General features: G+C 42.1%; 2 protein-coding genes across 2 annotated transcripts in view; both read left to right on the plus strand.

Moving 5' to 3' along the window:
* The window catches only part of LOC141145729 (carboxypeptidase inhibitor SmCI-like), a 35163-nt gene extending 13301 nt beyond the window's left edge, over positions 1-21862 (plus strand). The window contains exons 4-6 of the mRNA XM_073632619.1: positions 4648-4809; positions 13194-13355; positions 21858-21862. Coding sequence (XP_073488720.1) covers positions 4648-4809; positions 13194-13355; positions 21858-21862 — 329 coding nt within the window. The remainder of the gene's footprint in view (positions 1-4647; positions 4810-13193; positions 13356-21857) is intronic.
* LOC141144176 (uncharacterized) overlaps positions 1-27782 on the plus strand; it is a 387691-nt gene that overhangs the window by 179882 nt on the left and 180027 nt on the right. The gene's annotated exons all lie outside the window — the stretch shown is intronic.

Raw genomic sequence — 27782 nt, forward strand, 5'->3', positions numbered from 1 at the left:
GCATCAAATCAGGTATTTTTATTGTGTCATCATTGTATGTTGCTCAATATGAATTTATTTCAGCTCAGATTTACTGTACACTCTTCTTTTTCTAGTTCTAGTTTAATTCTATTGTTTTTTTATTTGTCTATTCTATTCTAGTTTATTCTTTACTATTCTATTATTTTATTTTCTATTCTATTCTTTTCTATACTATTCTTTTTCTAATTAAATTCAAATTTTTTCTATTTAAAATTTGAATTTCGGAAGATGGTTATATTCTTTCTATTCTGTTTTTTTTTCTATACAATTCTTTTATTTTATATTCTATTCTAATCTATTCTTTTCTATTCTATTCAAATTGATTATGTTTGAATTTTGGGAAAAGGTTATATTTTTTCTTTTTTAATTCTATTCTTTTCTATTCTTTTGTAGTCTATTTTTTTCTTGTTTTTTCTATTCTATTTTTTTCTATTCTATTATTTTCTTATGTATTCTAATTCAAATTTATTCCATTTGAAATTCAAATTTCAGAAGATGGTTATATTCTATGGTATTCTATTCTATTCTATTCTATTCATTGCTATTATATTCTAGTCTATTCTGTTTTATTTTCTATTCAATTTTGTTTTGTTTTACTCTATTATATTATATTCTTTTATTTTCTGTTATATTAATTTCTAGTCTATTCTTTTTTTTTCTATTCTATCCCTTTATTTTCTATTCTATTTAATTTATTCTCTTTGGAAATTGGAAAACCATTTCAAATTGGAATTTGAAAACTATTTGAAAACGGTTCGAATTCAAATTTGAAAACTATTTGGATTAGAAAAATATTCAAAAACGATTTGAAAACGGTTCAAATTCGAATTTCGTCCAAATTTTTTTTCTTCATTTTTTCGGATTCATTTAAATTCAGTACTATTGTAATTAGGAGATTCGGATACATCTGAATTTCTGAAAAATGAAAATTCGTCCAAATTTCAATTTGGAACGAATATAAACCGCACATGTCTAATAGATAGCACTTTCTTTTCTGTGGTATGTAATCACCACTGTTTTTATTTTTTTGCTATATAAACAAGAAATACTGAAAATTTAGAAAAAAAAACCTCACATTTTTCTTTGTTTCTGTTTAGCAAATAAATAATCTTTCTTCATAAATTGTAAGCAAACTGTATTCTGCAACATTTCTTTGGTAAAAATAACCCAAATCAGCGTATATTATTTAGTCTGTAGGAAAGTTATAGAGTCGAAAAGATGGTATATATCTGAAAATTGATCAATCCTGATTTACTGATGGCGATCCCATTTCTTGAGGCCCTAACATGCCAGGACAGTACAAATACCCCCAAATTAACACTTTATAGAAAGTAAACACCCCAAGGTATTTACTAAAGGAGTTGTAAAGGCAGAAGATTTTTTTATCTTAATGCATTCTATGCATTAAGATAAAAAACCTTCTAAGTGTAGCAACCTCCCTCAGCCCCCCCTAATACTTACCCGAGCCCCATCTCTCTCCAGCGATGTCCACAAGTGTCTTAGTCATCTTCTCCTCCTGATTGGCTGAGACAAAGCACTGGCGCCATTGGCTCCCGTGGCTATCAATCAACGTCAGCTAACCAATCAGGGAAGCGTGAGTTAGGCAATCACTTTAAAAGGCATGGTGAGTTTGAATTTTTAAGCTGTAATTTTTTTGTCACAATTTTTTAGAAAATTAAGAAAATATTACTTTTTTTCCACATAACATTAACATATAATTCATTAACATACTGTCACCAGAGCAGCACAGTGTCATAATATGACCTGTGTGGTGGTGATCAGGGATACTGACTGGTGACAACATGTAAAAATAAATAAATAAATAATAGTAATCACATCACTGTACATTTTTCCTCCAGATCTCCTCTTCACACACTGAGGAGGAGAACCCGGAAGCCTCACTACAGCCGTTTTTTGACATTTGTAACCGGCTGTGATTGGACACAGCCGGTCACGTAGTAAAGAGCCAATCTCATTGGCTCTTTACCCTGATTGTGGATAGGCTGTGTCCAAGGAACACTCCTCATCCCCTATCGCCACGCTGCGCACCCCTGGGGACGTGCACGAGCGTCAAGAATGAGTAAAACACATATAACCGGCTGTGATTGGACACAGCTGGTCATGTGGTAAACAGCCATTTTTATTGGCTCTTTACCCTCATTGGGGTTGGGCTGTGTCCCGAGGGACTCGCCTCATCCCTGATCACCATGCTGCGGCGAGAACAGGTGGACGTTATATGACGTTCCCCTGGAGGGAGAAGATGTTTCTGTCGGTGTCATATTACTATGTCCCAGTATGGAAATGGTTAAGAGGCATGGTGAGTTTTAATTTTTAAGTTGGAATTTTTTGTCCAAATTTTTTGGAAAATTAAGAAAATAAATAAATTTGCTTTTTTCCCACTTTTTTTAACATACTGTCACAAGAGCAGCATGGTGTCATCATATGACCGGTGTGATGGTGATCAGGGATACTGACTGATGACAGTATGAAAAAAAAAATTAACCTTTTTTTTTTTTTTTCTTTCTTTATAATTTTTTTGCTACATACTGTGACCAGTGCAGTGTTACCATAATGACATTGTAGTATATTTCAGTCTACTAAAATATCATACATTTTAGGCAACTAAAATTGATTGGGTTTAGGTAAATTGCAATGCATTATTTAAGTATTTCTCTACAATTTCCAAACTAATTATATACTCCTGGAGTAAAAATCTAATAACATGTTATTATTTATGGTATTAAGGGTTGAACATGCACTACAGACACAGATTCAACCATGGTGATATATAACGTCTTTATGAATAAAACCAAGTTTCATAAACAAACAAAAATCTTACTTTTTGACAAACACAGAAGTGCAACTTTAATATACAAAAAAACCCCAAAAAACTGTAACCTCTGTTGGCTGTAATGCCATTGCACAGATTACCTGAATATATTACCAACATTAAATATTAAGAAAAAATATAAGCAAAGCCTTTTTCATATTTTTTTCTCTTTTAGCAGCTTAGTAAATGCCCCCTTACTTATTCTTATGTGGTAGTGGAATAGTGCAATACATGTTTAACCACTTAAGGACTTAAAAATCGCTGACCAGTAAAAACAATAAAATAAATAAAAATGCCATAAATCTATCCAATAGTTTGTAGACGCTATAACTTTTGGGCAAACCAATCAATATACGCTTATTGGGATTTTTTTTTTACCAAAAACATGTATCAAAATACATATTGGCCTAAATTTATGAAGAAATTTGATCCTTTACATTTTTTTATTGGATATGTTTTTTTAGCAGAAAGTAAAAAATGTTGTTTATTTTTTCAAAATTGTCGGTCTTTTTTTATTTATAGAGCAAAAAACCAAAACAACGCAGGGGTGATCAAAGCTCTATTTGTGGGAAAAAAAGAACATCAATTTTATTTGGGTACAACGTCGCACGACTGCGCAATTGTCAGTTAAAGCAACGCAGTGCCTTATCGCAAAAAAAAATGGCCCGGTCAGGAAGGGGGTAAAACCTTCCTGGAGATGAAGTGATTAAACTTTAATGTGCCATTATTATAGGCTCTGGATGGAATTGTGTTGCCAATTTAAAATGGCCAGCAGAGTAGAATTCATTTTGATGTCAATTTTCAATTTAGTTTTAGTCATAGTCTTTTGACTAAAATGCCATTTTAGTTGTATTTTAGTCATCTGCATTTTACACTTAAGCCCCGTACACACAATAGGATTTTCTGATGGAAAATGTTCTACGGGAGCTTGTTGTCGGAAATTTCCGACCGTGTGTAGGCTCCATCGGACATTTTCCATCGGAATTTCGATCACACAAAATTTGAGAGCCGGTTCTCAAATTTTCTGACAAAAAAATCCGTTGGAAATTCTGATCACAATTCCAACGCACAAAGTTCCACGCATGCACGGAATCAAGCAGATTGGCTATTGAACTTCATTTTTCTCAGCTCATCGTACGTGTTGTACGTCACCGCGTTCTTGATGTTTGGAATTTTTGACAACATTAGTGTGACCGTGTGTATGCAAGAAAAGTTTGAGCCAACATCCATCTGAAAAAATCCATGGATTTTGTTGTCGGAATATCCGATCGTGTGTACGGGACATTAGCCGTATTTTAGTTGACTAAAATAGTGTTAATTTAGTAGATGAAATGAACACTGGTTCAGTTACTGTATATGTGTTGTAAGCTCAAATAGAGACATGCCAGGTCTTTCTTTGACCGGCTTCTGCTCCCAGATGTTACCTGGAACAAGAGAGCATTATCAGTAGTGAACATTCATTTGCATATAAAATTTAGTTCATATCACAGGACAGACTCATGGATTCCACTCTTTATCTCTTTTTTCATTGCCTGTGACTTGCCTCCAAAAATCAGTCCATGTAAGGCGTACGTAGAATGCTATTACTATGATAAGGAGACGGGTGTTTGCCAGGTATTTAGCTATGGCGGTTGTCAAGTAAAAATGCAAACAATTTTCTTTCCAAAGAAGACTGCGAGACAAATGTCTTCCATCCTCCATGAAACTTTTCAGTAAGGTTTCAACAGTCATCTTTATCACTATTTATCTCTTCCATTGCTATTTGATATTTATGTGTTGTTTCTTTCCATTTCTAGTCTGTGAGCAGCCTCGGGACCCCGGTCCATGTAAGGCGCACGTAAAGCGCTATTACTATGATCAGGAGACAGAAACTTGCAAGGATTTTATCTATGGTGGTTGTGAAGGAAATAGAAACAATTTTAAAACTGAGGAAGAGTGCAAACGCATCTGCATATCAGGTATTTTTATTGTGTCATCACTGTATGTTGCTCAGTATGAAATTATTTCAGTTCAGATTTACTGTACACACTTCTTTTTCTAGTTCTAGTTTAACCACCTCAATACTGGGCACTTTCACCCCCTTCCTTCCCAGACCAATTTTCAGCTTTCAGTGCTCTCTCACTTTGAATGACAATTACTCAGTCATGCTACACTGTACCCAAATGAAATTTTTATCATTTTGTTCACACAAATAGAGCTTTCTTTTGGTGGTATTTATTCACCACTTCATTTTTTATTTTTTGTGATATAAGCGAAAAAAGAGCGAATATTTTGAAAAAAAAAACAAAATTGTCTACTTTCTCTTTTAAAAGAAACCAAAAAAATTAAATTTTGTCGAAAATTTAGGCAAAAATTTATTCTACCACATGTCTTTGGTAAAAAAAATCCTGATAATTGTATGATCATTGGTTTGTGTGAAAGTTATAGAGTCTACAAGCCATGCTACGCATTATTGAAAATGTATCAATCCTAATGCACTGATGGCCTAATGCACTGATCTAATTTCTTGAGGCCCTAAAATGTCAGGACAGTACAATAACCCCCCAAAAGACCCCTTTTTGGAAAGAAGACAGTCTGAGGTATTTAGTAAGAGGCATAGTGAATTTTTTGAAGTTGAAATTTTTTCCCCACAATGCTTTGGAAAATTAAGAAATATAGATTTTTTTTTTCTTCACTAAATTGTCATATTTACAAGTTATTTCTCACACACGGTGCAGGCATAATTGCAATTACACCCCAAAATACATTCTGCTATTCGTCCTGAGTATGGCGATACCCCATGTGTGAGACTTTTCCACAGACTGGCCACATACAGAGGCCCAACATCCATATAGCACCATCAGGCGTTCTAAAGGCATAAATTACACATTTCATTTTCTGAGTACCTATCACATTTTTGAAGGCCCTGGAGCACCAGGACAATGGAATTACCCACAAAATGACCCCCTTTTGGAAAGAAAACAACCCAATGTTTATTCTATGAGGCATACTGAGTCTTTTGAACATGTCATTTCTTCCCACAAGTTTTTGGAAAATGTGGAAAGAAAATGAAAACCTATTTTTTTCTCACAAAGTTGTCAATTTAGAAGATCTTTCTAACACATAGCATGTACATAGCCAAAATGACACCCCAAAATACATTCCGCTATTCGTCCTGAGGATGGCGATACCCCATGTGTGAGACTTTTCCACAGCCTGGCCACATACAGAGGCCCAACATCCATATAGCACCATCAGGCGTTCTAAAGACATAAATTACACATTTCATTTCCTGAGTACCTATCACATTTTTGAAGGCCCTGGAGCACCAGGACAATGGAATTACCCTCAAAATTACCCCATTTTGGAAAGAAAACAACCCAATGTATATTCTATGAGGCATACTGAGTCTTTTGAACATGTCATTTCTTTCCACAAGTTTTTGGAAAATGTGGAAAGAAAATGAAAACCTATTTTTTTCTCACAAAGTTGTCAATTTAGAAGATCTTTCTAACACATAGCATATACATAGCCAAAATGACACCCCAAAATACATTCTGCTACTCGTCCTGAGTGTGGCGATACCCCATGTGTGAGACTTTTCCACAGCCTGGCCACATACAGAGGCCCAACATCCATATAGCACCATCAGGCGTTCTAAAGGCATAAATTACACATTTAATTTCCTGAGTACCTATCACATTTTTGAAGGCCCTGGAGCACCAGGACAATGGAATTACCCACAAAATTACCCAATTTTGGAAAGAAAACAACCCAATGTATATTCTATGAGGCATAATGAGTCTTTTGAACATGTCATTTCTTTCCACAAGTTTTTGCAAAATGTGGAAAGAAAATGAAAACCTATTTTTTTTCTCACAAAGTTGTCAATTTAGAAGATCTTTCTTACACATAGCATGTACATAGCCAAAATGACAACCCAAAATACATTCTGCTACTCGTCCTGAGTATGGCGATACCCCATGTGTGAGACTTTTCCACTACCTGGCCACATACAGAGGCCCAACATGCAAGTAGCACCTCCAGGCTTCTAACACATAGCATGTACACACCAAGAATTACACCCCAAAATACATTCTGCTGAGCAAAAGGTAAAAAAAAAAAGCTCACCTGTGGTTTTAGCAGGCAGGAATACCGTTCCAGAGCAGCCAAAGCATTTGTCCAGACAGCCAAAGGAAATGTCCAGGAATTGTCCAGGCAGCAGACAGATATGGAAAAGTATGAACATGATTCAGTACAGTCCAAGGTTTAGCAGGCAGTTCAGGTAACAGGCATAGGCATGGCCAGTCCAGGTGGCAGGCAAAGGCATGGCAAGGTCATGTGGCAGGCAAATGCATGGCAAGGTCATGTGGCAGGCAAAGGCATGGCCAGTTCAGGTGGCAGCAGGCAGCACTTTGTACATTGGCCCTTGGTCAGGTAAGACCTGAGGACAGGGGTAGAGGCTTCTTCCCACCCAAATCTCTACGAAGCCTCCGAGTCTCCAGACCCTAATCCGAGAAAACTAAAAACCCAGAGGAAAAATGTTTTTTCCACTCGGAAAACCTTTTCTGGAGCCCCTCACATATGTGAGACCCCTGTGCTGTACAGTGGCAGGGCAAATGATCAGTTCAGGAGGCAGGCAAAAATCATGGTCATTTAACAGTCTGGGTCAATTCACGTTGAAGGCAGAAAGATGTTTGGCAGAGGCATAGTCGTTAACAGTCCGGGTCAATTTACGTTGAAGGCAGAAACATGTTTGGCAGAGGCATAGTCGTTAACAGTCCGGGTCATTCACAGAAATGGCAGATAGTGGAAAAAAATCATCTTCACTGTACTAATAGTGTAGTGAAGTATGATAGCTCCGATAGCACGTTCCAATACAGAGCCCTGGCTCGGAGGGACATTGGGGACAGTAGTATCGGGTGTCGCGGCGAATTCCTCTACTTGCACATACACAACATTTTTTTGGGGGTTTGCGACCTGTTTGGGTAAGAGGGAGGATTTCGGGAAAGTGCCTTTCATGGAGTCTGGCTAACGCATCGGAGCGAATTAGTTGAGGGGCTTGGCCTTGGGGATACAGAAGGGCTGTGAAAACTTCTTCTTGGAATTTTAGATAGGGTAGGGAACTTTGGGTGCATTTAGAAAAAATGATATAGGAATTAAATAGGGCAAGTTGCATCAAATAAATGGCGACTTTCTTGTACCAAAATAGTGATCTCCTGGTGGCCAAGTAGGGCTGCATCATCTGGTCGTTCATATCCACCCCCCCATGTATAGGTTGTACTCATGCACACATTTTGGCTTCTGTATGGGGCCTCCTCTTCTCTGAAGTTCCACCAAGGTGTCGTCATGTATTGTTGAAAGGATGTAGACATCTCTTTTTTTATCTCTCCACTTCACCGCTAGTACTTCTTAAGTTCGCATACTGGCCATTTCACCCTGCTTCAATTTCTTGGCGACCAATCTTTGTGGGAAGCCTTTGCGGTTGGTCCGTGCTGTCCCACAGGCCACAGTGTTCTTTAGGTACAAATGGCGGAAAAGTGAGAGACTAGTGTAGAAATTGTCTACGTAAAGGTGGTAACCTTTCCCAAGTAATGGTTGGATCAGCTGCCAGACAATTTTGCCACTTGTTCCCATGTAGGTAGGGCATCCAGGGGGGTTTAGCTGTCTGTCTTTTCCCTCATAAATGATAAAATCATATGTGTAACCTGTGCCCCTGTCACACACCTTATAAAATTTTACCCCACGTCTGGCTCTTTTACTGGGGAGGTATTGTTTTATTCCCAGTCTTCCGGTGAAGTGCACCAGGGATTCATCCACACATATGTTTCTATCAGGGGTAAACATCTCCTTGAAGCTGGCGCAAAAAAAATTGATTAGGGGCCGAATTTTGAATAACTTATCGTAACTGGGATGATTTCGAGGGAGGCATTGGGCATTGTTATTGAAGTGTAAAAATCTCATGATCATCTCATAACGGGTTCTGGGCATAAATGACGAATAGATCGGCATGTGGTGGATAGGTTGGGTAGACCAGTAGGAATGGAGTTCATTTTTTTTGTCAGCCCCATGTTGAGGGTTAGGCCAAGGAAAATTTTAAATTCGTCTACGGTGAGGGGTTTCCAAACAAAAGGACGGGCATATGAGGAACTGGGATTGTTGGCTATATGTTGGCTGGCATATAGATTACATTGCTCCACAATGTAGGTTAGGAGATCATTGGTAAAAAATAAATGAAAATAATAAAGTGGGGTTACATTTTCCGTCTGCATCTGAGGGCCTGGCTGGGCTGTGAAAAGGGGTATTACAGGTTCTACTGATGTATCGGGCAGCCATGTTGGATACAGTAGAACATCTGGGAGGCTAGTATGGGCACTGCCTCGTTGATGGGATCCGTTGCTAGCATCTGGCCTATCTTCTAGGAAGGTTGCAGAAGTGCTGGTGGATGCCTGCCTATCCCGGAGTGCTGCGCTGCTGATGGATGCCTGCTGGTGGATGCCCTGGAGTGCTGCGCTACTGGTGGATGCCTGCATATCATCCTGGAGTGCTGGGCTGCTGGTGGATGCCTGCATATCATCCTGGAGTGCTGTGCTGCTGGTGGATGCCTGCTGGTGGATGCCCTGGAGTGCTGCGCTGCTGGTGAATGCCTCCTCCTGCTCATTTCTCCTGATTCTCCTTGTTATGATTGTATCTTCCTCTGTTTCCAACTCGGAGCCACTGCTTTCCACTGGCTCATAGTCACTATCCGAGTCTGATGGAGAGAATTCCCTCGTCCGACATACTCTGGAGTATTTGGAGAGCCTCCTCTGCGCTGTAAGACCTTTTTGTCATGTTGGCGGGCAGATGTGTCAGATGGCAGGCTGCAGATGTGCCAGATGGTGGGCGGCTGTGCCAGATGGTGGGTGGCTAGATGTGCCTGATGTTGGCGGGCAGATGTGCCTGATCGTGGGCAGATGGTGGCTGGCAGATGTGCCTGATGGCGGGCGGGCAGATGTGCCTGATGATGGTGGGCGGCTGATGTGTCAGCTGTTGACGGGCTGATGTGTCAGCTGATGACGGGCTGATGTGTCAGCTGATGACGGTGTCAGATGGCGGGCAACAGATGTGCCTGATGGCGGGCGGCAGATGTGCCTGATGACTGGCGGGCAGATGTGCCTGATGACTGGCGGGCAGATGTGCTTGATGACTGGCGGGCAGATGTGCCTGATGATTGGCGGGCAGATGTGCCTGATGGCAGGTGGGCAGATGTGCCTGATGACTGGCGGGCAGATGTGCCTGATGACTGGCGGGCAGATGTGCTTGATGACTGGCGGGCAGATGTGCCTGATGACTGGCGGGCAGATGTGCCTGATGGCAGGTGGGCAGATGTGCCTGATGACTGGCAGGCAGATGTGCCTGATGACTGGCGGGCAGATGTGCCTGATGGCAGGCAGGTAGATGTGCCTGATGGCGGGCAGATGTGCCTGATGGCGGGCAGATGTGCCTGATGGCAGGCGGGCAGATGTGCCTGATGACTGGCGGGCAGATGTGCCTGATGACTGGCGGGCAGATGTGCCTGATGGCAGGCGGGCAGATGTGCCTGATGATGGTGGGCGGCTGATGTGTCGGCTGTTGACAGGCTGATGTGTCAGCTGATGACAGGCTGATGTGTCAGCTGATGACGGGCTGATGTGTCAGCTGATGACGGTGTCAGATGGCGGGCAACAGATGTGCCTGATGGCGGGCGGCAGATGTGCCTGATGACTGGCGGGCAGATGTGCCTGATGACTGGCGGGCAGATGTGCTTGATGACTGGCGGGCAGATGTGCCTGATGATTGGCGGGCAGATGTGCCTGATGGCAGGTGGGCAGATGTGCCTGATGACTGGCGGGCAGATGTGCCTGATGACTGGCGGGCAGATGTGCTTGATGACTGGCGGGCAGATGTGCCTGATGACTGGCGGGCAGATGTGCCTGATGGCAGGTGGGCAGATGTGCCTGATGACTGGCAGGCAGATGTGCCTGATGACTGGCGGGCAGATGTGCCTGATGGCAGGCAGGTAGATGTGCCTGATGGCGGGCAGATGTGCCTGATGGCGGGCAGATGTGCCTGATGGCAGGCGGGCAGATGTGCCTGATGACTGGCGGGCAGATGTGCCTGATGACTGGCGGGCAGATGTGCCTGATGGCAGGCGGGCAGATGTGCCTGATGGCAGGCGGGCAGATGTGCCTGATGGCGGGCAGATGTGCCTGATGGCAGGCGGGCAGATGTGCCTGATAATGACGGGCTGATGTGCCGGTTGTTGGCGGACAGATGTGCCCACTGTTGGCGGACAGATGTGCCAGTTGCTGACGGGCAGATGTTCACTGACAGGTGTTTTCACTGTTTGGGGACACTGTGTTTTGGGGATACTGTGTTTTGGGGACACTAGCTGAGTGATCAGTGGGTAAACAGCAGACAAACAGCTTTATTACTCACTGATCTCCTGGCTGCAGCACAGATCTCTCTTCCTCTCCTCACTGACAGGCTCTGTGTGAGGAGAGGAAGAGATGAGAGCAGTTACTACGCTCTCTATTTACATTACATGACGACTGTGATTGGACACAGTCGTCATGTGATCAGGAGGGCCAATCACAGGGCCCTCCTGTGTTGTGCTGTCTCTGGGGGACACAGGCAGATCGGGATCGCGCCGCTGCGCGGGCACGTGGCGGCGCGATCTCCTGTCATCTGCCACCCCCTCCCCCTTGTTTACTATACGATGGCTGTGATTACACACAGCCATCGTGCGGATCAGGAGGGCAAATCACATTGCCCTCCTGCCGCTCTGAGATGCGGCGTGTTCGAGTGACACGTGTGCATCGGGATCGCGCGGCTGCGCTGGAGCGCGCCCGCGTGATCCCGCTCCTTCTGAAGGACGTTCGGGAACGTCCAGTCAGAAGGAGGGAGCTCCCACCCGGCCGTATATGTGCAGTGGCCGGGTGGGAAGTGGTTAATTCTATTGTTTTTTTATTTGTTTATTCTATTCTAGTCTATTCTTTTCTATTCTATTATTTTATTTTCTATTCTATACTTTTCTATTTTTTTCTATTCTATTCCTTTTCTAATTAAATTCAAATTTATTCTATTTAAAATTCGAATTTCTGAAGATGGTTATATTCTTTCTATTCTATACTATTCTGTTATTTTATATTCTATTCTAACAAATTCTTTTCTATTCAAATTCAAATTGATTATGTTTGAATTTTGGGAAAAGGTTACATTCTTTCGATTCTATTCTATTGTTTTTTAAATTCTGTTCTTTTCTATTCTTTTATAGTCTATTTGTTATTTATTATGTTTTTTCTATTCTATTTTTTTCTATTCTATTATTTTCTTATGTATTCTAATTCAAATTTATTCTATTTGAAATACGAATTTCAGAAGATAGTTATATTCTTTCTATGTTATTCTATTCATTGCTATTATATTCTAGTCTATTCTGTTTTATTTTCTATTCAATTTTGCTCTGTTTTACTCTATTATATTCTATTCTTTTATTTTCTGTTATATTCTTTTCTAGTCTATTCTTTTTTTTCTATTCATTTCCTTTATTTTCTATTCTATTTATTTTCTTTGGAAATTCGAAAACTGTTTCGTATTCGAATTTGAAAACTTTTCGATTTCAAATTTGAAAACTAATTGGATTAGAAAAATATTCAAAAATGATTTGAAAACGGTTTGAATTAAAATTTCATCCAAATTTTTTTTTTCGTTATTTCGGATTTGTTTAAATTCGGTACTATTGTAATTCGGAAATTCGGATAAATCAGAATTTCTGAAAAATGAAAATTCGTCAGAATTTCAATTTGGAATGAAACAAACCACACATGTCTAATAGATAGCACTTTCTGTTCTGTGGTATGTAATCACCACTAGGGATGAGCCGAACACCCCCCAGTTTGGTTCGCAGTAGAACATGCAAACAGGCAAAAAATTTGTTCGAACAAGTGAACACCGTTAAAGTCTATGGGACATGAACATGAATAATCAAAAGTGCTAATTTTAAAGGCTTATATGCAAGTTATTGTCATAAAAAGTGTTTGGTGACCCGGGTCTTGCCCCAGGGGACATGTATCAATGCAAAAAATATTTTTAAAACCATCCGTTTTTTCGGGAGCAGTGATTTTAATAATGCTTAAAGTGAAAGCATGATAAGGAGATGGGTATTTGCCAGATATTTAGCCATGGCAAAAATGCAAACAATTTTCTTACCAAAGAAGACTGCGGGACAAGTGTCGTCAATCCTCAATTAAACTTTTCAGTAAGGTTCTAACAGTCATCTTTATCACTATTTATCTCTTCCATTGCTATTTGATATTTATGTGTTGTTTCTTTCCATTTCTAGTCTGTAACCAGCCTCCAGACCCCGGTCCATGTAAGGCGTCCATAGAGCACTATTACTATGATAAGAAGACAAAAACTTGCAAGGAATTCATCTTTGGTGGTTGTGACGGAAATGGAAACAATTTTAAAACTAAGGATGACTGCAAACGCATCTGCAAATCAGGTATTTTTATTGTGTCATCATTGTATGTTGCTCAGTATGAATTTATTTCAGCTCACATTTACTGTACACACTTTTTTCTAGTTCTAGTTTAATTCTATTTTTTTTATATATTTATTCTATTCTAGTCTATTCTTTTCTATTCTATTATTTTATTTTCTATTCTATTCTTTTCTATTCTATTCTTTTTCTAATTGAATTCAAATTTATTCTATTTAAAATTCTAATTTTGGAAGATGGTTATATTCTTTCGATTCTGTTTTTTTCTATACTATTCTGTTATTTTCTATTCTATTCTAATCTATTCTTTTCTATTCACATTCAAATTGATTATGTTTGAATTTTGGGAAAAGGTTATATTCTTTCGATTCAATTCTATTCTATTTTTTTTTAATTCTATTCTTTTCTATTCTTTTATAGTCTATTTCTTTCTTGTTTTTTTCTATTCTATTTTTTTCTATTCTATTATTTTCTTATGTATTCTAATTCAAATTTATTGTATTTGAAATTCGAATTTCAGAAGATGGTTATATTCTTTCTATGTTATTCTATTCTATTCTATTCTATTCATTGCTATTATATTCTAGTCTATTCTGTTTTATTTTCTATTCAATTTTGTTCTGTTTTACTCTATTATATTATATTCTTTTATTTTCTGTTATATTCTTTTCTAGTCTATTCTTTTTTTTTTCTATTCTATTCCTTTATTTTCTATTCTATTTATTTTATTCTCTTTAAGCTGTTTGTTGACATTTGTGACCGGCTGTGATTGGACACAGCCGGTCACGTGGTAAAGACCCAATTTAATTTGCTCTTTACCCTGATCGGGATTGGCTCTGTCTCATCCCCTATCGCCACTCTGCGCGGGGGGCTTGACGAGTGGCGAGAATGAGCACAACACATGTGATCAGCTGTGATTGGACACAGCTGGTCATGTGATAAAGAAACATTTTTATTGGCTCTTTACCCTCATCGGCGATGGGCTGTGTCCCGAGGGACTTGCCTCATACCCGAACACTGCGCTGCGGTGAGAACAGGCGGACGTCATATGACGTTCACCCGGAGGGAGACGATGTTCCTGCCGCGTCATATTACTATGGCCCAGTATGGAAATGGTTAGAGAGGCATGGTGAGTTTTAATTTTTAAGTTGTAATTTGTTGTCACTTTTTTGGAAAATTAAGAAAATGAATAAATTTGCTTTTTTCCCACTTTTTTTTAACATGCTGTCACAAGAGCTGCACGGTTTCATCATATGACCAGTGTGGTGGTGATCAGGGATACTGACTGATGACAGTATGAAAAAAAATTTTTTACTTTTTTTTACATTTTTTTCCTTTCTTTATAATCTTTTTGCTACATACTGTGACCAGAGCAATGCAGTGTTACCATAGATTTTTTTTAATAGTATTATTGCTTAGAACAGTAACAGTAATGCCCCGTACACACGGTCCAATTTTCCGATGGACAATGTCCGATCGGAGCGTGTTGTCGGAAATGTGTGGGCTCCATCGGACATTTTCCATTGGATTTTCCGACACACAAAGTTGGACAGCAGGAGATAAAATTTTCCGACAACAAAATCCGATCGCGTCAATTCCGACCGTGTGTGGCCTGTTCCGACGCACAAAGTGCCACGCATGCTCAGAAGAAATTCCGACACGGGACAGCTCGTTCTGGTAAACTTAGCGTTCGTAATGGATACAGCACTTTCGTCACGCTGCAATGTTAAAAATGGTTTAATACAGCGCACTCTCTTCTTCTTTATAATGTGACAAGAATTAAGTCGTTTTGCTGCTCATATTCACACACACTTCTCACAAACTTATTTCGTTACTATTTCTCGGGATTCCCTCAATATATTTTGATTTCTCACATCTGACAACATATTTTTTTTTTTTTTGGTGATTTTGATTTGTACTTCCGAAAATGTTTGTGTGTTTTTTGTGACAAGTTCCCACAACAGCACTAATATGTTGTTCTATTTAATCTGTAGGAGATTGTTTGGTGTTGTTGTCCCTTGTTAATTTCACATTTTATGTTAGAAATGTACCTGAATCGTCACCAACAAACTGTCCTTTTTGGATGAAAACACACACAGGAGAGTAGAATTTACCTAACTAAATTTTATTAAGGGGTCACAACTATAAACAAAGAGGGAGGCAACGCTGGAGAAACTGCAGAAGTGGGTGAAGCCTTGGACCCCCAGGGCAGACATCAATTATTTATAAGCAAAATTGGTGGCCTGAGGAGTCCTTATCTAAGGGAGGGCAGTCTGGTCCAGAAGTCCCAGAGATCCGGAAAGCAGCAGATGACATCTGTGTCCCCAGGCTGTGGTCATACGAGAGACTGCATCTTCTGTCAGACCAGACTGAACCCAGGGCAATCACTCTTTGGTCTTCTTTCCACGCTTCCTTTCAGCCTTTGGCTGTGGTGGTGGAGTTGTGGCAGCAGGAGGAGGAGGAGGAGGAGAAGGATCGTCCCTATCAATGACATTCGTCTTGTGTGTCAGTTCCCCACTCTCCCCCTTACGTAGGACTTTATAAATCAGGTCCTCAGAGATCTTGCGTTGGCCCTCCTGCATGCCCTGCAATTTGGTGGCAGCCATGCAGGCAAAGGCCTCTTCAGGACTGGGGAAGGCTCTGAGGGACGCCGAAGCCTCCTGGATCAGCCTGTATGCTGAATCCTGCACAGGACTGGGAGTGGCCTTCCTGGCCCTTTTGTATGGCAGGCAGAGGGGAGGAACCTGAGACTCAGTCAGGCTGCGACTTGTCCCAGGCTTCTCTTGGCTGACATTTAGCCCCGCCTCCTCCTGGCTGCCACTAACCCCCGCCTCCTCCTGACTGCCACTAATCCCCGCCTCCTCCTGACTGCCACATTCCACAGCCTTCTCCTGGCTGAGGTCTTCCTGTGTATGAAAAAGGGACATAGTTTTAGTTTTTTATTCATCAATCACACACAATTTTCACCTCCTGACTGCTGCAAATTGAATGTTAACAAATATAACAGACTATCCTTCTGAGCCCAGCAGTTTTCATTCTTGTCCCAATTTTGGGTGCCCACTACTGTCTATTGATATGTAAAACACTTTTTTTAATCAGCAATTAGTGATCAAAAATAACATCTAGTAAACATCATTTATTTATTGCCCAGAAATCTGTAGAAGAATGCTATACCTGACTCCAGCTGGGCTCCTCCACTTCTTCCTGGCTGGAAGGCCCAGGTTGTACATCGGAAGCCTCAGCTGGTATGGAAGGAAGCGTGGAAGGAAGAGTGGAGAGGGATTCCCTGACTTCAGTGTGGTCTGACAGAAATCGCAGTCTCTCATAGTACCACAGCCTGGGGACATAAATGTCATCTGCTGCAGCTCCGGACCTCTGGGAATCTGTGACCTTCTTGCGCTCCCTAAGATAAGTGCTCCTCAGGCCACCAATTTTAGCTTTTAAATAAGGGATGGTTGCTGTGGGGACCACCGGCTTCACCAACTCCAGCAGTTTCTCCAGCGCTGCCTGCCTCTTCTGTTTGTGGTTATAGTGGGGGTGTCTGACTTGCCACAGACAGGGCAGCTCCCTGTATTTGTCAATGAACAGGGGCAGGAAATTGTGGTCGTTGAACCCATCCATTTTCTCTGCAAGACACAACACAAGACAAACCCTAATGTCAGGCCAAACTCCCCTAATCTTGTTACAATATAGGCTTCAATTTCGAAGCAGTATAGGCCCAAGTTTAGATCCTACCTTCGTTAGCACGATCGGCGTCTCCGATGCTCCTTCCTCTGCTCACAGATCAAACGTAAGACGCGCGCGTTACGATTTATACACACTGCGCATGCGTATAACTCCGCCCGCCCCAGACGTTCTTTCTATTCTATTCCCCGCCCCTTTTCGTTCGGCGCAGTGGAGGAAGAGCACATGGCGGATAGACAGCAGGATCGTGCTAATTACAGCAACGAGGAGGAGGGGGAGGAAAGGCCAGAGCCTGAAACGTCCCAATCCAGAAGGAGATTAAAGGACTCAAATATGTCCTTTGGGGAGATGTTGGAGATGGTGGACATCCTGAAGAAGGCCGACTATGATGGAAAGTATGGGCCTTACCCCAACCACAATGTCCGAAAGGCCAAGATCATGGCGAAAGTGGTCAGGAGTCTGCACCGGAAATTCGGGGTACGATGATCGAAAGATCAGCTCAGAAAGCGGTGGTCGGACCTGAAATTACGAGAACATGAGCAGTACAGAAAGATCCGGAGAGTGCTGCAAAAAAGTAAGTATTTGTGCTGTGTTCCTATTGTTCTTGTGTTTATTACGTTCGTGCTGCTCCATGTGCTTTTAGGAACTGTTGTACAGTTTAAAATGGCAACTTTCATGTTCATGGGCACATTATTCGTTTGGATCACACATTTTTATTTCGGACTATAAAATACCATTGTTTAGCCCATATGCATTTGGCCACCATTTTGACGCCCTATACTTGGCTTCAAAGAATTGGGTTGTGTAGATGGCTTTGTTACTAGAATGAAATGCCAACTAGATTGTGTGTAAGGAGAGGACACTCAGCAGCTGTTTTCACATCTGGACACTGGAGCACTAGTGTGGGACACAAGAACACCATTTTTATTAGGGGGGCCACACCTGTGCTCCAGTGTATACTATAGGGGGGGAAACATCTGTGAAGCTTGTACTAAACAGGTAAAGTATTGCAGCTTGACAAAGGACACTAAAAAAGCTACATCTTGGAACTCTGCTAAAATAGACAATTGTACCTCACTTCCAAGCAATGTTTCATCTTTATAGTTCTTCCATCAAATATCTGTGTGCTAATTATACCATTTTTGTTTTACATAGGGGAGAAAAGACTCGGAGGACACCCCTCATCTGAGGAGACCAGAGCCCCCCCCTCTGGAAGAAGGGGAAATCCCCCCAACACAAGATGAGCAGGAGGAAGAAGATGTGGTGGAACTAGTCACCACAACAGGTGAGTGTCTGCGACCACAGGCTCAGATAAGAGATGGATGGCGGCATTTTTTGGGAAACCTAATTTATTTTGGGGTTCGTCTCTTTTTAGGTGATCGTGAGGTTGTGGATGAAGATCCTTTCACATCCGAAAGTGCCCAGATCGTGATCGGGGAGATCATGGGGTGTAATTTACAATTGGAAAACATCAAGCAAAACATCAATGATGTTATTCCAAAATATAAAAACATCATTGATGTTTTGGGGCGAGTTTAAAGCCCCTCCAAATCACTTTCTTCTTTTGTGTGCTACAATGTGCGAAATGTTTTTGTGATTTTTCCCAAAGCCAAATTTGGAGGATGCACACAGTGTGTCAACATGTGCTATCTGCCATTACGGGAGATCAATGGACGCGTTTTGGGGGTGCAACCCCTTCCTCAATAATAAAGTAGCGGTGAGGAAGGGCTTTCTCCCCCAAAACACGTCCCTTGATCCCCCGTGATGGCAGATATCACATGTTGACATTGTGAAATTTGTGTGCATCTTCCAAATTTGGCTTTTCCTGGGGTGATTTCCCCCCATCTGAACGCAATATCAAACACAGTTCCTAAATACTCATGTCTGATATTGCCTTCAAGTTCTACCAAATGTGAACTTTGTAAGATCAAGATTTGTGTCTTTCCTGTTGGTTTTACACAGGCCTGTTTTCTATAAAATGCACATTTTGATTTTGGATAATGACACCACAAAAATTGATATACAACAAACATGTTGGTTTGTCAGAAAAACCTTTGGTAAATGCACATGTGATTGTGCAGGTATTAAAAAGATTGCTCATCAAGAATGTGTGGATTATTGTCTCAACGCTACAACACTTTTGGGGTGATGTAATTGTTGTTTGATGAGAAAATGGGGGTTATTTCCTAAGGGCTAATCCACTTTGCACTACAAGTGCAGTTTCAGTGCAGTTGCAAGAGCACTTGTAGTGAAAAGTGTCTTTGCATTTAGTAAATAACAGCCAACAGTGCTTTGTAAGGTTACACAATCACGACATTTTCTGCACTCCACACATTTCTGTCAGGGTCAGCTCAAACAAACACAAGCAGTAAATGTCCACAAAGAAGAGCCTGGGGGGAGATGCCTGTCGAGAACTTGAGGTCCTGCAGGCTTCTCCCTGTGGCCAAATACCGCAAGGTAGCGACCAACCTCTGCTCCGGAGTGATGGCTTGCCTCATGCAGGTATCCTGCCTGCTGATATAGGGGGTCAGCGAAGCCAACAAACGGTGAAATACGGGGTCCGTCATCCTGAGAAAGTTCCTGAAATCATCAGGATTATTCTCACGGATCTCACGGAGCAAAGGCATATGACAGAACTGGTCACGCTGAAGCAACCAATTCTTGGTCCATGAACTCCTCCCCACCCTGTTCATGGACTGGACTTGTGTCAAGGTCAGGACCCCAACACCAAGCCCCCGCACAGCACGAACTCTACGAGGAGTACGCATACGAAACATGGCTAGAAAACGGTCGGCTGCTCAGAACGAAGTAACAGAACGCACTGAAGAACAGCAAGGCCTGTGAAGAGCGACCTGAAAACCAGTAACGAACGAACAAGAATACAATGACTCCTTAAAGTCACGCGGAACTTGCTGCACGCACTGAAGAGCAGATACAAACCCACAAGCACAAACTGAACGGCAGAAAACGATCTGAAAGCCACGAGTCTGAAAAAGCGCGAATCGTCTCTCACCAAACTTTTACTAACACGAGATTAGCAAAAGGAGCCCAAAGGGTGCCGCGCTTGGTTCTGAACCGGCCTTTTCTAGTCTCGTCGTACGTGGTGTACGTGACCGCGTGGTTGTCGATCAGAAATTCCGACAACTTTGTGCGACCGTGTGTAGGCAAAACAAGTTTGAGCCAACATCCGTCGGAAAAAATCCTAGGATTTTGTTGTCGGAATGTCCGAACAAAGTCCGACCGTGTGTACGGGGCATAACTGTTAGAAGATCATTTTGTATTAATGGCATCCATTCATAGCCATTATGCACTACTGGGAGAGCTATAATTGGCCACAGCTATCACATGGTACAGTGCACTGTGATTGGCCCTGTCTATGACCAATCACTAGGGATGAGCCGGACACCCCCCGGTTCGGTTCACACCAGAACCTGCGAATGGACCGAAAATTTACACGAACGTTAGAACCCCATTAACGTCTATGGGACTCAAACGTTCGAAATAAAAAGTGCTCATTTTAACCCTTTCATGCCTAAGGGTAAAACAAACCTTAATGCCTGAAAGCAGTTTTGCAATTTTGACATGCTTAGTGTATCCAGATGAATTGTACCTTGTTTTTTTCAGGGCACATTAGGCTTTCTTTTGGTGGTAAATGTTATTGCATAACTCGTGAATTTTGTTTTGTTATTAAAGGAAAACTAGCCAAAAAGGTAAAAAAAATAACAGTTTTTACATTTTGGCTGTATATGTTTTGTCGCTACCATGACCCACCACTAAAAAACAACCCAAAATAACTTCTTCTATTACTACTATGAATAAATATGCCACATATGTGTGTGTTATATGTTGTTTGTACCCATAATTGGGCTCAGAAACCATAGTGCACATTTTGCCTTTAGGAGTGCAATTAATCCAAGTTAACATTTCAGGTACTATGAATTCATTACAGACACATTGTGGTATCCAAATAATGGAATTACCCCCCAAATCACTCCATTTTGCAATCAAGACCCCCTAAGGTATCTATCTAGGGGTAAATCTTGGGTTTTTAGCCTCTCAATTTTTGTGGGAATAATTTTGAATTTGGTAGGCAAAAACATAAATTGCATTTTTTTCACAAATGTTTCAATTTAGCTATATATTTTGTGCCATTACTTTGACCCACCACCAAAAATCAACCCAAAATAAATTCTCCTACTTCTAACGCACATGGGGATACTAAATACGTGTGCAATATGTGTTGTTTTTACCCATAGCAGGATCCAAAAATATGTTGCATTCAGAGAGGGCAATTCATCCAAGTCTAATTATCAATGTATACATTACAGACACTCTGCAGTGTGATGTTACTTTTTAAAAGGATAAGTTCACCTTTTGTAACATGTTACATGTTACACCCTCAATATGGGTGTAACATGTTACATCTGCCCCCATACCCTCCTGATCCCCTGTTTTTGTGACAGTGAGCAGGGGGAGAAAATCCCCTGCTCACTGTCACAATCTAATGTGATCGAATGTGAAAACTACAAGCCGACAACCTTTGCGGCTGTCGGCTTGTAGTTCTCAATGAACTACCAGGGCGATGTTGAGATCTCTAGGTAGTTCATTGATGCTTCCTGTCATTGTGTAACTGTCTGCCCATATCGGAGGTTCGGGCAGTCAGCTATACAGGCAGTCCGCAGGAACATGTAATTACTCCCACGATCTGCTGACCATGGGTGCAATGCTTTACAGGCTCCTAACAAAGACAAAAAAATGCATTTTCTTTTTACCTGCAAAAAATGTACATTTTTTTTGTGAAGGTGAATTTCTCCTTTGAAGTCTAACCCAAAACCCTGCGCAAAATGCTGCCTAAATGACTGACATTATTTTATGAAAGGGAAGAAATACGGCAAACGTTAACCTCCTCCCTCACGATATTTCTGGTTTCTAATAATGTGGGATGGTGTGGTAAATTTCAAAACAAGGGTGGATGCACAAGCCTGGATTGGAAGGGCACGTGGGACAGTGGTAACGAGTATCGCATCTTTTGCCCTTTTTGCCACACACGCGACACTTCTTCCTGGGGAATTTGTTGCTTGCTGTGATTGGGATAGGACACAAAAAGTGTCTTTCTGTTAGTCTCCTTACATCCTCTGATTCTGCAGGTTGTCTGGGGTCTGCTTGAAACATCAGGTGTTCTATAATTTTTTCCTGGTACTGCAGGAAGGTGTCAGTACCACCAGATTTTTTATAAAGGACAAATGAATTGTGGATAGCCACCTGGATAAGGTATATTGCAATTTTTTTGTACCAGGTTTTAGATTTCCTCTGCACCAGGTAGGGCTGCAAGATCTGGTCAGAGAGGTCAACTCCACCCATGTATTTGTTGTATGCAATAACGCACAGTGGCTTTTCTTTCTGTGTAGCTGACCCCCGTTCTGTTACAGTCACTGTGCCCTCTGGGTGGATTGTTGTCAGCATATAGACGTCTTTTCTGTCTGAGAATTTGACAGCCATCATTTCCTCCTGTTGGTAGCTGAGTGATGTGCCTCTCTGCAAATGTTGTCTCACCAGCTGCTGTGGAAAATCTTTGCGGTTTTTCCGGATGGTCCCACATGCTCCTGTGCCAGCAGCATGCAGAGATCTAAAAAGTGGCACACTGCTGTAGTAGTTATCGACGTAAAGATGGTAGCCTTGGTGGAGCAGAGGTTGGATCAGGTGCCAGACAAGTTTCCCACTGACTCCAAGATCATCTGGGCAGCCCTGGGGGTTGAGTAGTCTGTCCCGTCCTTCATAGATCAGAAATCCAAATGTATATCCTGTTGTGCTTTCGCACAGTTTGTAAAATTTTATGCCACACCGGGCACGTTTGGATGGTATGAACTGCTTAAAATGCAGCCGGCCTTTAAAATTCATCAGGGATTCATCAATAGAAATATTTTTGTCCGGGGTATAAACCACTGAAAATTTATTAGACAGAAAAGAAATTAGGGGCCGCAGTTTGAACAGGCGGTCATATCTAGCGTCACTGCTTGGGGGACACTGCAAATTATCATTAAAATGCAAAAAGCGCAGTAATGCTTCAAAGCGGTCTCTTGAAATAACTCCAGGAAAAGCTGGCGTGGCATGGATGGGACTAGAGGTCCAATACTGCCGAATTGTAGGCTTTCGGACTAGGCCCATGTTGAGTAACACACCCAGTACAATTCTGAATTCTGTAAGGTGTGTTGGCACCCATCTCCTCCTGTGAGAAGATGTCGGGTGTTGTGCTATAAACTGGGTGGCATTAAGGTTAGTTTGATCAACCATGTGCTGTAGGAGCTCGTCATCCACAAATATCTTGAAGAAATCCACAGGGCCAAAATTTTCAACATTGATATTTATGCCTGGTGAGGCTGTAAATGTTGGTATTTGAGGGGTAAAAGAGCTCGCTGGTATCCACTGAGAGGTGTACTGCTGTGCAACTGATGGGGTGCTACCCTGTACGTCCTCTTGCTGCCTGCTAGTAACAGGCCTTTCATAGTCAGAAGAGCTGCCTGAAGTGACACTTTCACTGTCACAAATGAAATTCTCATCTTCTGAGCCCAACTCAGCTTCACTGTTCGAGCACAGGAGGGCATATGCCTCCTCAGCAGTATACCGCCTACTTGCCATTTTTTTTAAGGCACTCTACAACTATGCAAAAGTAAACCTTTTTGTTATATATTGTAAAATACCGAAATCTAAAACTTTTTTCCTAAAACACTGACCCTATCAACGACACTGACAGGAGCACTGATACTGGTCGAGGCACTAACTCACACTTGCGCATACACAAATGCGGGCATTATGGGCACAAACTACACCCCACACACTAAAACAGTAATAAATGTAAAACTTATATATATATAATTTTTTTTATTTTTTAAATAAAACACCGGTGACAGAAACGCTAACGCTGAGATGAACTTTGACAGAAGCGCTAACGCTGAGATGAACTGTGACAGAAGCGCTAACGCTGAGATGAACTGTGACAGAAGCGCTAACGCTGAGATGAACTGTGACAGAAGCGCTAACGCTGAGATGAACTGTGACAGAAGCGCTAACGCTGAGATGAACTGTGACAGAAGCGCTAACGCTGAGATGAACTGTGACAGAAGCGCTAACGCTGAGATGAACTGTGACAGACGCTAACGCTGATATGAACTGTGACAGACGCTAACGCTGATATGAACTGTGACAGACGCTAACGCTGAGATGAACTGTGACAGACGCTAACGCTGAGATGAACTGTGACAAGCGCTAACGCTGAGTTGAACTGTGACAGACGCTAACGCTGAGATGAACTGTGACAGACGCTAACGCTGAGATGAACTGTGACAGACGCTAACGCTGAGATGAACTGTGACAAGTGCTAACGCTGATATGAACTGTGACAGACGCTAACGCTGAGATGAACTGTGACAAATGCGCTAACGCTGAGATGAACGGCTAACACTCAGACTACTGACACTGACACTACTGACAATACAAAATATTCTAAAACTGAAACTGTCACTGTTACTGAACTGAAGCTGTCACTGCATCTAACTTAACTAATGCTAACAGGGGTGATCAGAGCCTAATCTGAGACCTATTGTGGGTTGATAAGGTATTTTACTTTTTTTTTTTTACTCAGAGAAAGATCTCAGTGGAGGTAACACTGTATCAGTTTCCTCACAGACGATCTGAGGAGAAAGAGATACTCGGAAGCTGTTTGACAGGCTTCCCATTCATGTGCTCGCTGTGATTGGCTGTCACAGTGATCACGTGACTGGGGGTGGGTTCTCCCACCTGTCAATCATTAGTCCAAGACCCGAGGCTGAAACTGACATTCCCCTCTCCTCGCTACGTGCACGCGATCCGGCGCGATCCCGTCCAGAATACATGTACACATATATGCGGCCCCACGGAAAAAAGCCCAGGTATTTGGGGCCGCATATATGTGTACGCTCGGCGGGAAGGGGTTAAAGGCTAATTTGCATGGTATTGTCCTAAAAAAGGGTTTGGAGACCCGGGTCCTGCCCCAGGGAACATGGATCAATGCAAAAAATTTTTTTTAAAACGTCAGTTTTTTCGGGAGCAGTGATTTTAATGATGCTTAAAGTAAAAAAAAAAGTGAAATATTCCTTTAAATATCGTACCTGGGGGGTGTCTATAGTATGCCTGTAAAGTGGCATGTGTTTCCCATGCTTAGAACAGTCCCTGCACAAAATGACATTTTTAAAGGAATAAATGTCATTTAAAACTGCTTGCGGCTTTAATGTAATGTCAGGTCCTGGCAATATGGATGAAAATCAGTGAGACAAACGGCATGGGTACCCCCCAGTCCATTACCTTGTATGGATATTAAGGGGAACCCCGCACCCCAATTAAAAAAGGAAAGGTGTGGGGCCCCCAGGCCCTATATACTCTGAACAGCAGTATAGAGGCGGTGCAAACAAGGCAGGGACTTTAGGTTTGTTAAGTAGAATCTGTTTATAATTTTAAACTAGTACATTTTTAACGTGTTTAGCTCCAGCCAAAAAATCTATTTTAAGCTTTTTGGAAAACATAGGGAAGGGTTATCACCCGTGACATTTGTTTTGCTGTCTGTGCTCCTCTTCAGAAGATTTCACCTCACTTTTTGTCCCAATGACAAATGTTTTTTGAAAATTTGGGGTTTTTAGTGAAACAAGGATTGGTGATAAAGCATCAGTGTAAAGGAGAAAAGTTTTTTTCCATATTAACTCTTACAGGAGAGAATTTCCCTTCCTAGGGGTAGATTTCATCTCACTTCCCGTTGTCTCCTTCCGTTTGCAATTAGGAGTCATTTGTAATTTGGATGTTTGAAAGTAGGGGCCTGCCCTATATACTCAGCAGAAATTTGGGCCTTATGCCGCGTACACACGAGCGGACTTTAAGGCAGACTTGGTCTGGCGTACTGGATTTCGTCGGACAATTCGATCATGTGTGGGCTCCAGCGGACTTTGTTTGCTCAAAAGTTGGATAGATTTAGATTTGAAACATGTTTTAAATCAATCCATCAAAATCGAGTCCGGTCGAAAAGTCCGCTCGTCTGTATGCTAGTTCGACGGACAAAAAGCCACGCTAGGGCAGCTATTGGCTACTGGCTATGAACTTCCTTGTTTTAGTCCGGTCGTACCTCATCACAAATGAATCCATCGGACTTTGGTTGATCGTGTGTAGGCAAGTCCGTTCATTCGGAAAGTCTGTCGTAAAGTACGTAGAAAAGTCCGGCGGGCAAAGTCGGCCGTAAAGTCCGATCGTGTGTACGCAGCATTAGGTGTTGTTTTTGCCACAACACTGTAAGCCCTCACAGGGCTCTGCTGTGAAATATTAGATCAAGAATTGTAATTACATGCCCCTGTTGAACAGGGGCAGAAAAATTGGGCCTTTGGTGGTGGTGGTGCTGGAGCCACAACACTGTAAGTCCTCACAGTTACTCCTGGTGGGCGCAGAAATAGGCCCTGCTGTGAAATATTAGATCAAGAATTCTAATTACATGTCCCTGTTGAACAGGGGCTGAAAAATTGGTCCTTAGGCACTGGTGCCACAACATTGCAACCCCTCACAGATACTCTAGCTGGAGCGCAGGAACTAGCCCTGCTGCAAAGAATTGCATCAAAAATTGTAATTACATGCCCCTGTTAAACAGGGCCTGAAAAATTGGGGCTTAGGCACTGGTGCTGGTGCCACAACACTGCAACCCCTTACAGATACTCTAGTTGGAGCACAGGAACTAGCCCTGCTGCACAGAATTGCATCAAAAATTGTAATTACACGCCCCTGTTAAACAGGGGCTGAAAAATTGGGCCTTAGGCACTGGTGGCGGCGCCCAGAACCAAAAATGTTTTTACAAGTTATCAGCATGATCATTGAGGCGGAAGAGGATAATTACTCAGCATAACAGGATAGTCACTCAGCATCAGCATAGGCAGTCTTTGAAGGGATCTGACATTTCAAAAAAAATTATTCGGTTACATCAGCATCAGGTGCTTGGTAGCTGGTGGTGATCCAAGACTGATTCATTTTTATGAAGGTCAGTCGATCGACCGAGTCGGTGGACAGACGCACCCTGTGATGGGTTACAAAGCCTCCAGCAGCACTGAATGTGCATTCCAAAAGAACGCTGGATGCAGGACAAGCCAGTAGCTCAATTGCATACTGTGCAAGCTCTGGCCAGTGATCCATCCTCAAGACCCAGTAACCCAGAGGATATTCGGTGGGAAAGGTGTCCAAGTCAGATCTTGCCCCTACGTATTTCTGCACCATGTAAAACAGACGCTGGCGATGGTTGCTGAAACTGATCATACCTTGGGGCTGCAGACTAAAAAATTGTCTGAACACATCGGTCAGACGGCCACCTTCTCCACCGCTCCTTCTTTGATTGACCGAAGCCTCAGCAACACGTTGCCCAGAAACAGGAGTTTGTAACCTCCCAGTCTCTGGGAACGCGTTGCACAGACCTTTCTGCAAGGCTTCCCAAAGATGTTTCATCCTCTGCTCCCTCTGAGACGGCAAGATAAGGTCCGCAACCTTACCCTTGTAACGTGAATCAAGGAGGGTTGCCAGCCAGTATTGTTTCTTCTCCTTGATACCACGAATACGAGGATCCTTCTGCAGGCTTTGCAGGATCAGAGAGGCCATGCAGCGTAGGTTTGCTGAGGCATTCGGTCCGAAGTCCTCTGGGTCACTAAGGACGACATGATCCGCAGCCACCTCCTCCCAGCCACGTACAAGTCC

Source organism: Aquarana catesbeiana, linkage group LG05 (genome assembly GCF_042186555.1).
Source record: "Aquarana catesbeiana isolate 2022-GZ linkage group LG05, ASM4218655v1, whole genome shotgun sequence".
Lineage (NCBI taxonomy): Eukaryota > Metazoa > Chordata > Amphibia > Anura > Ranidae > Aquarana > Aquarana catesbeiana.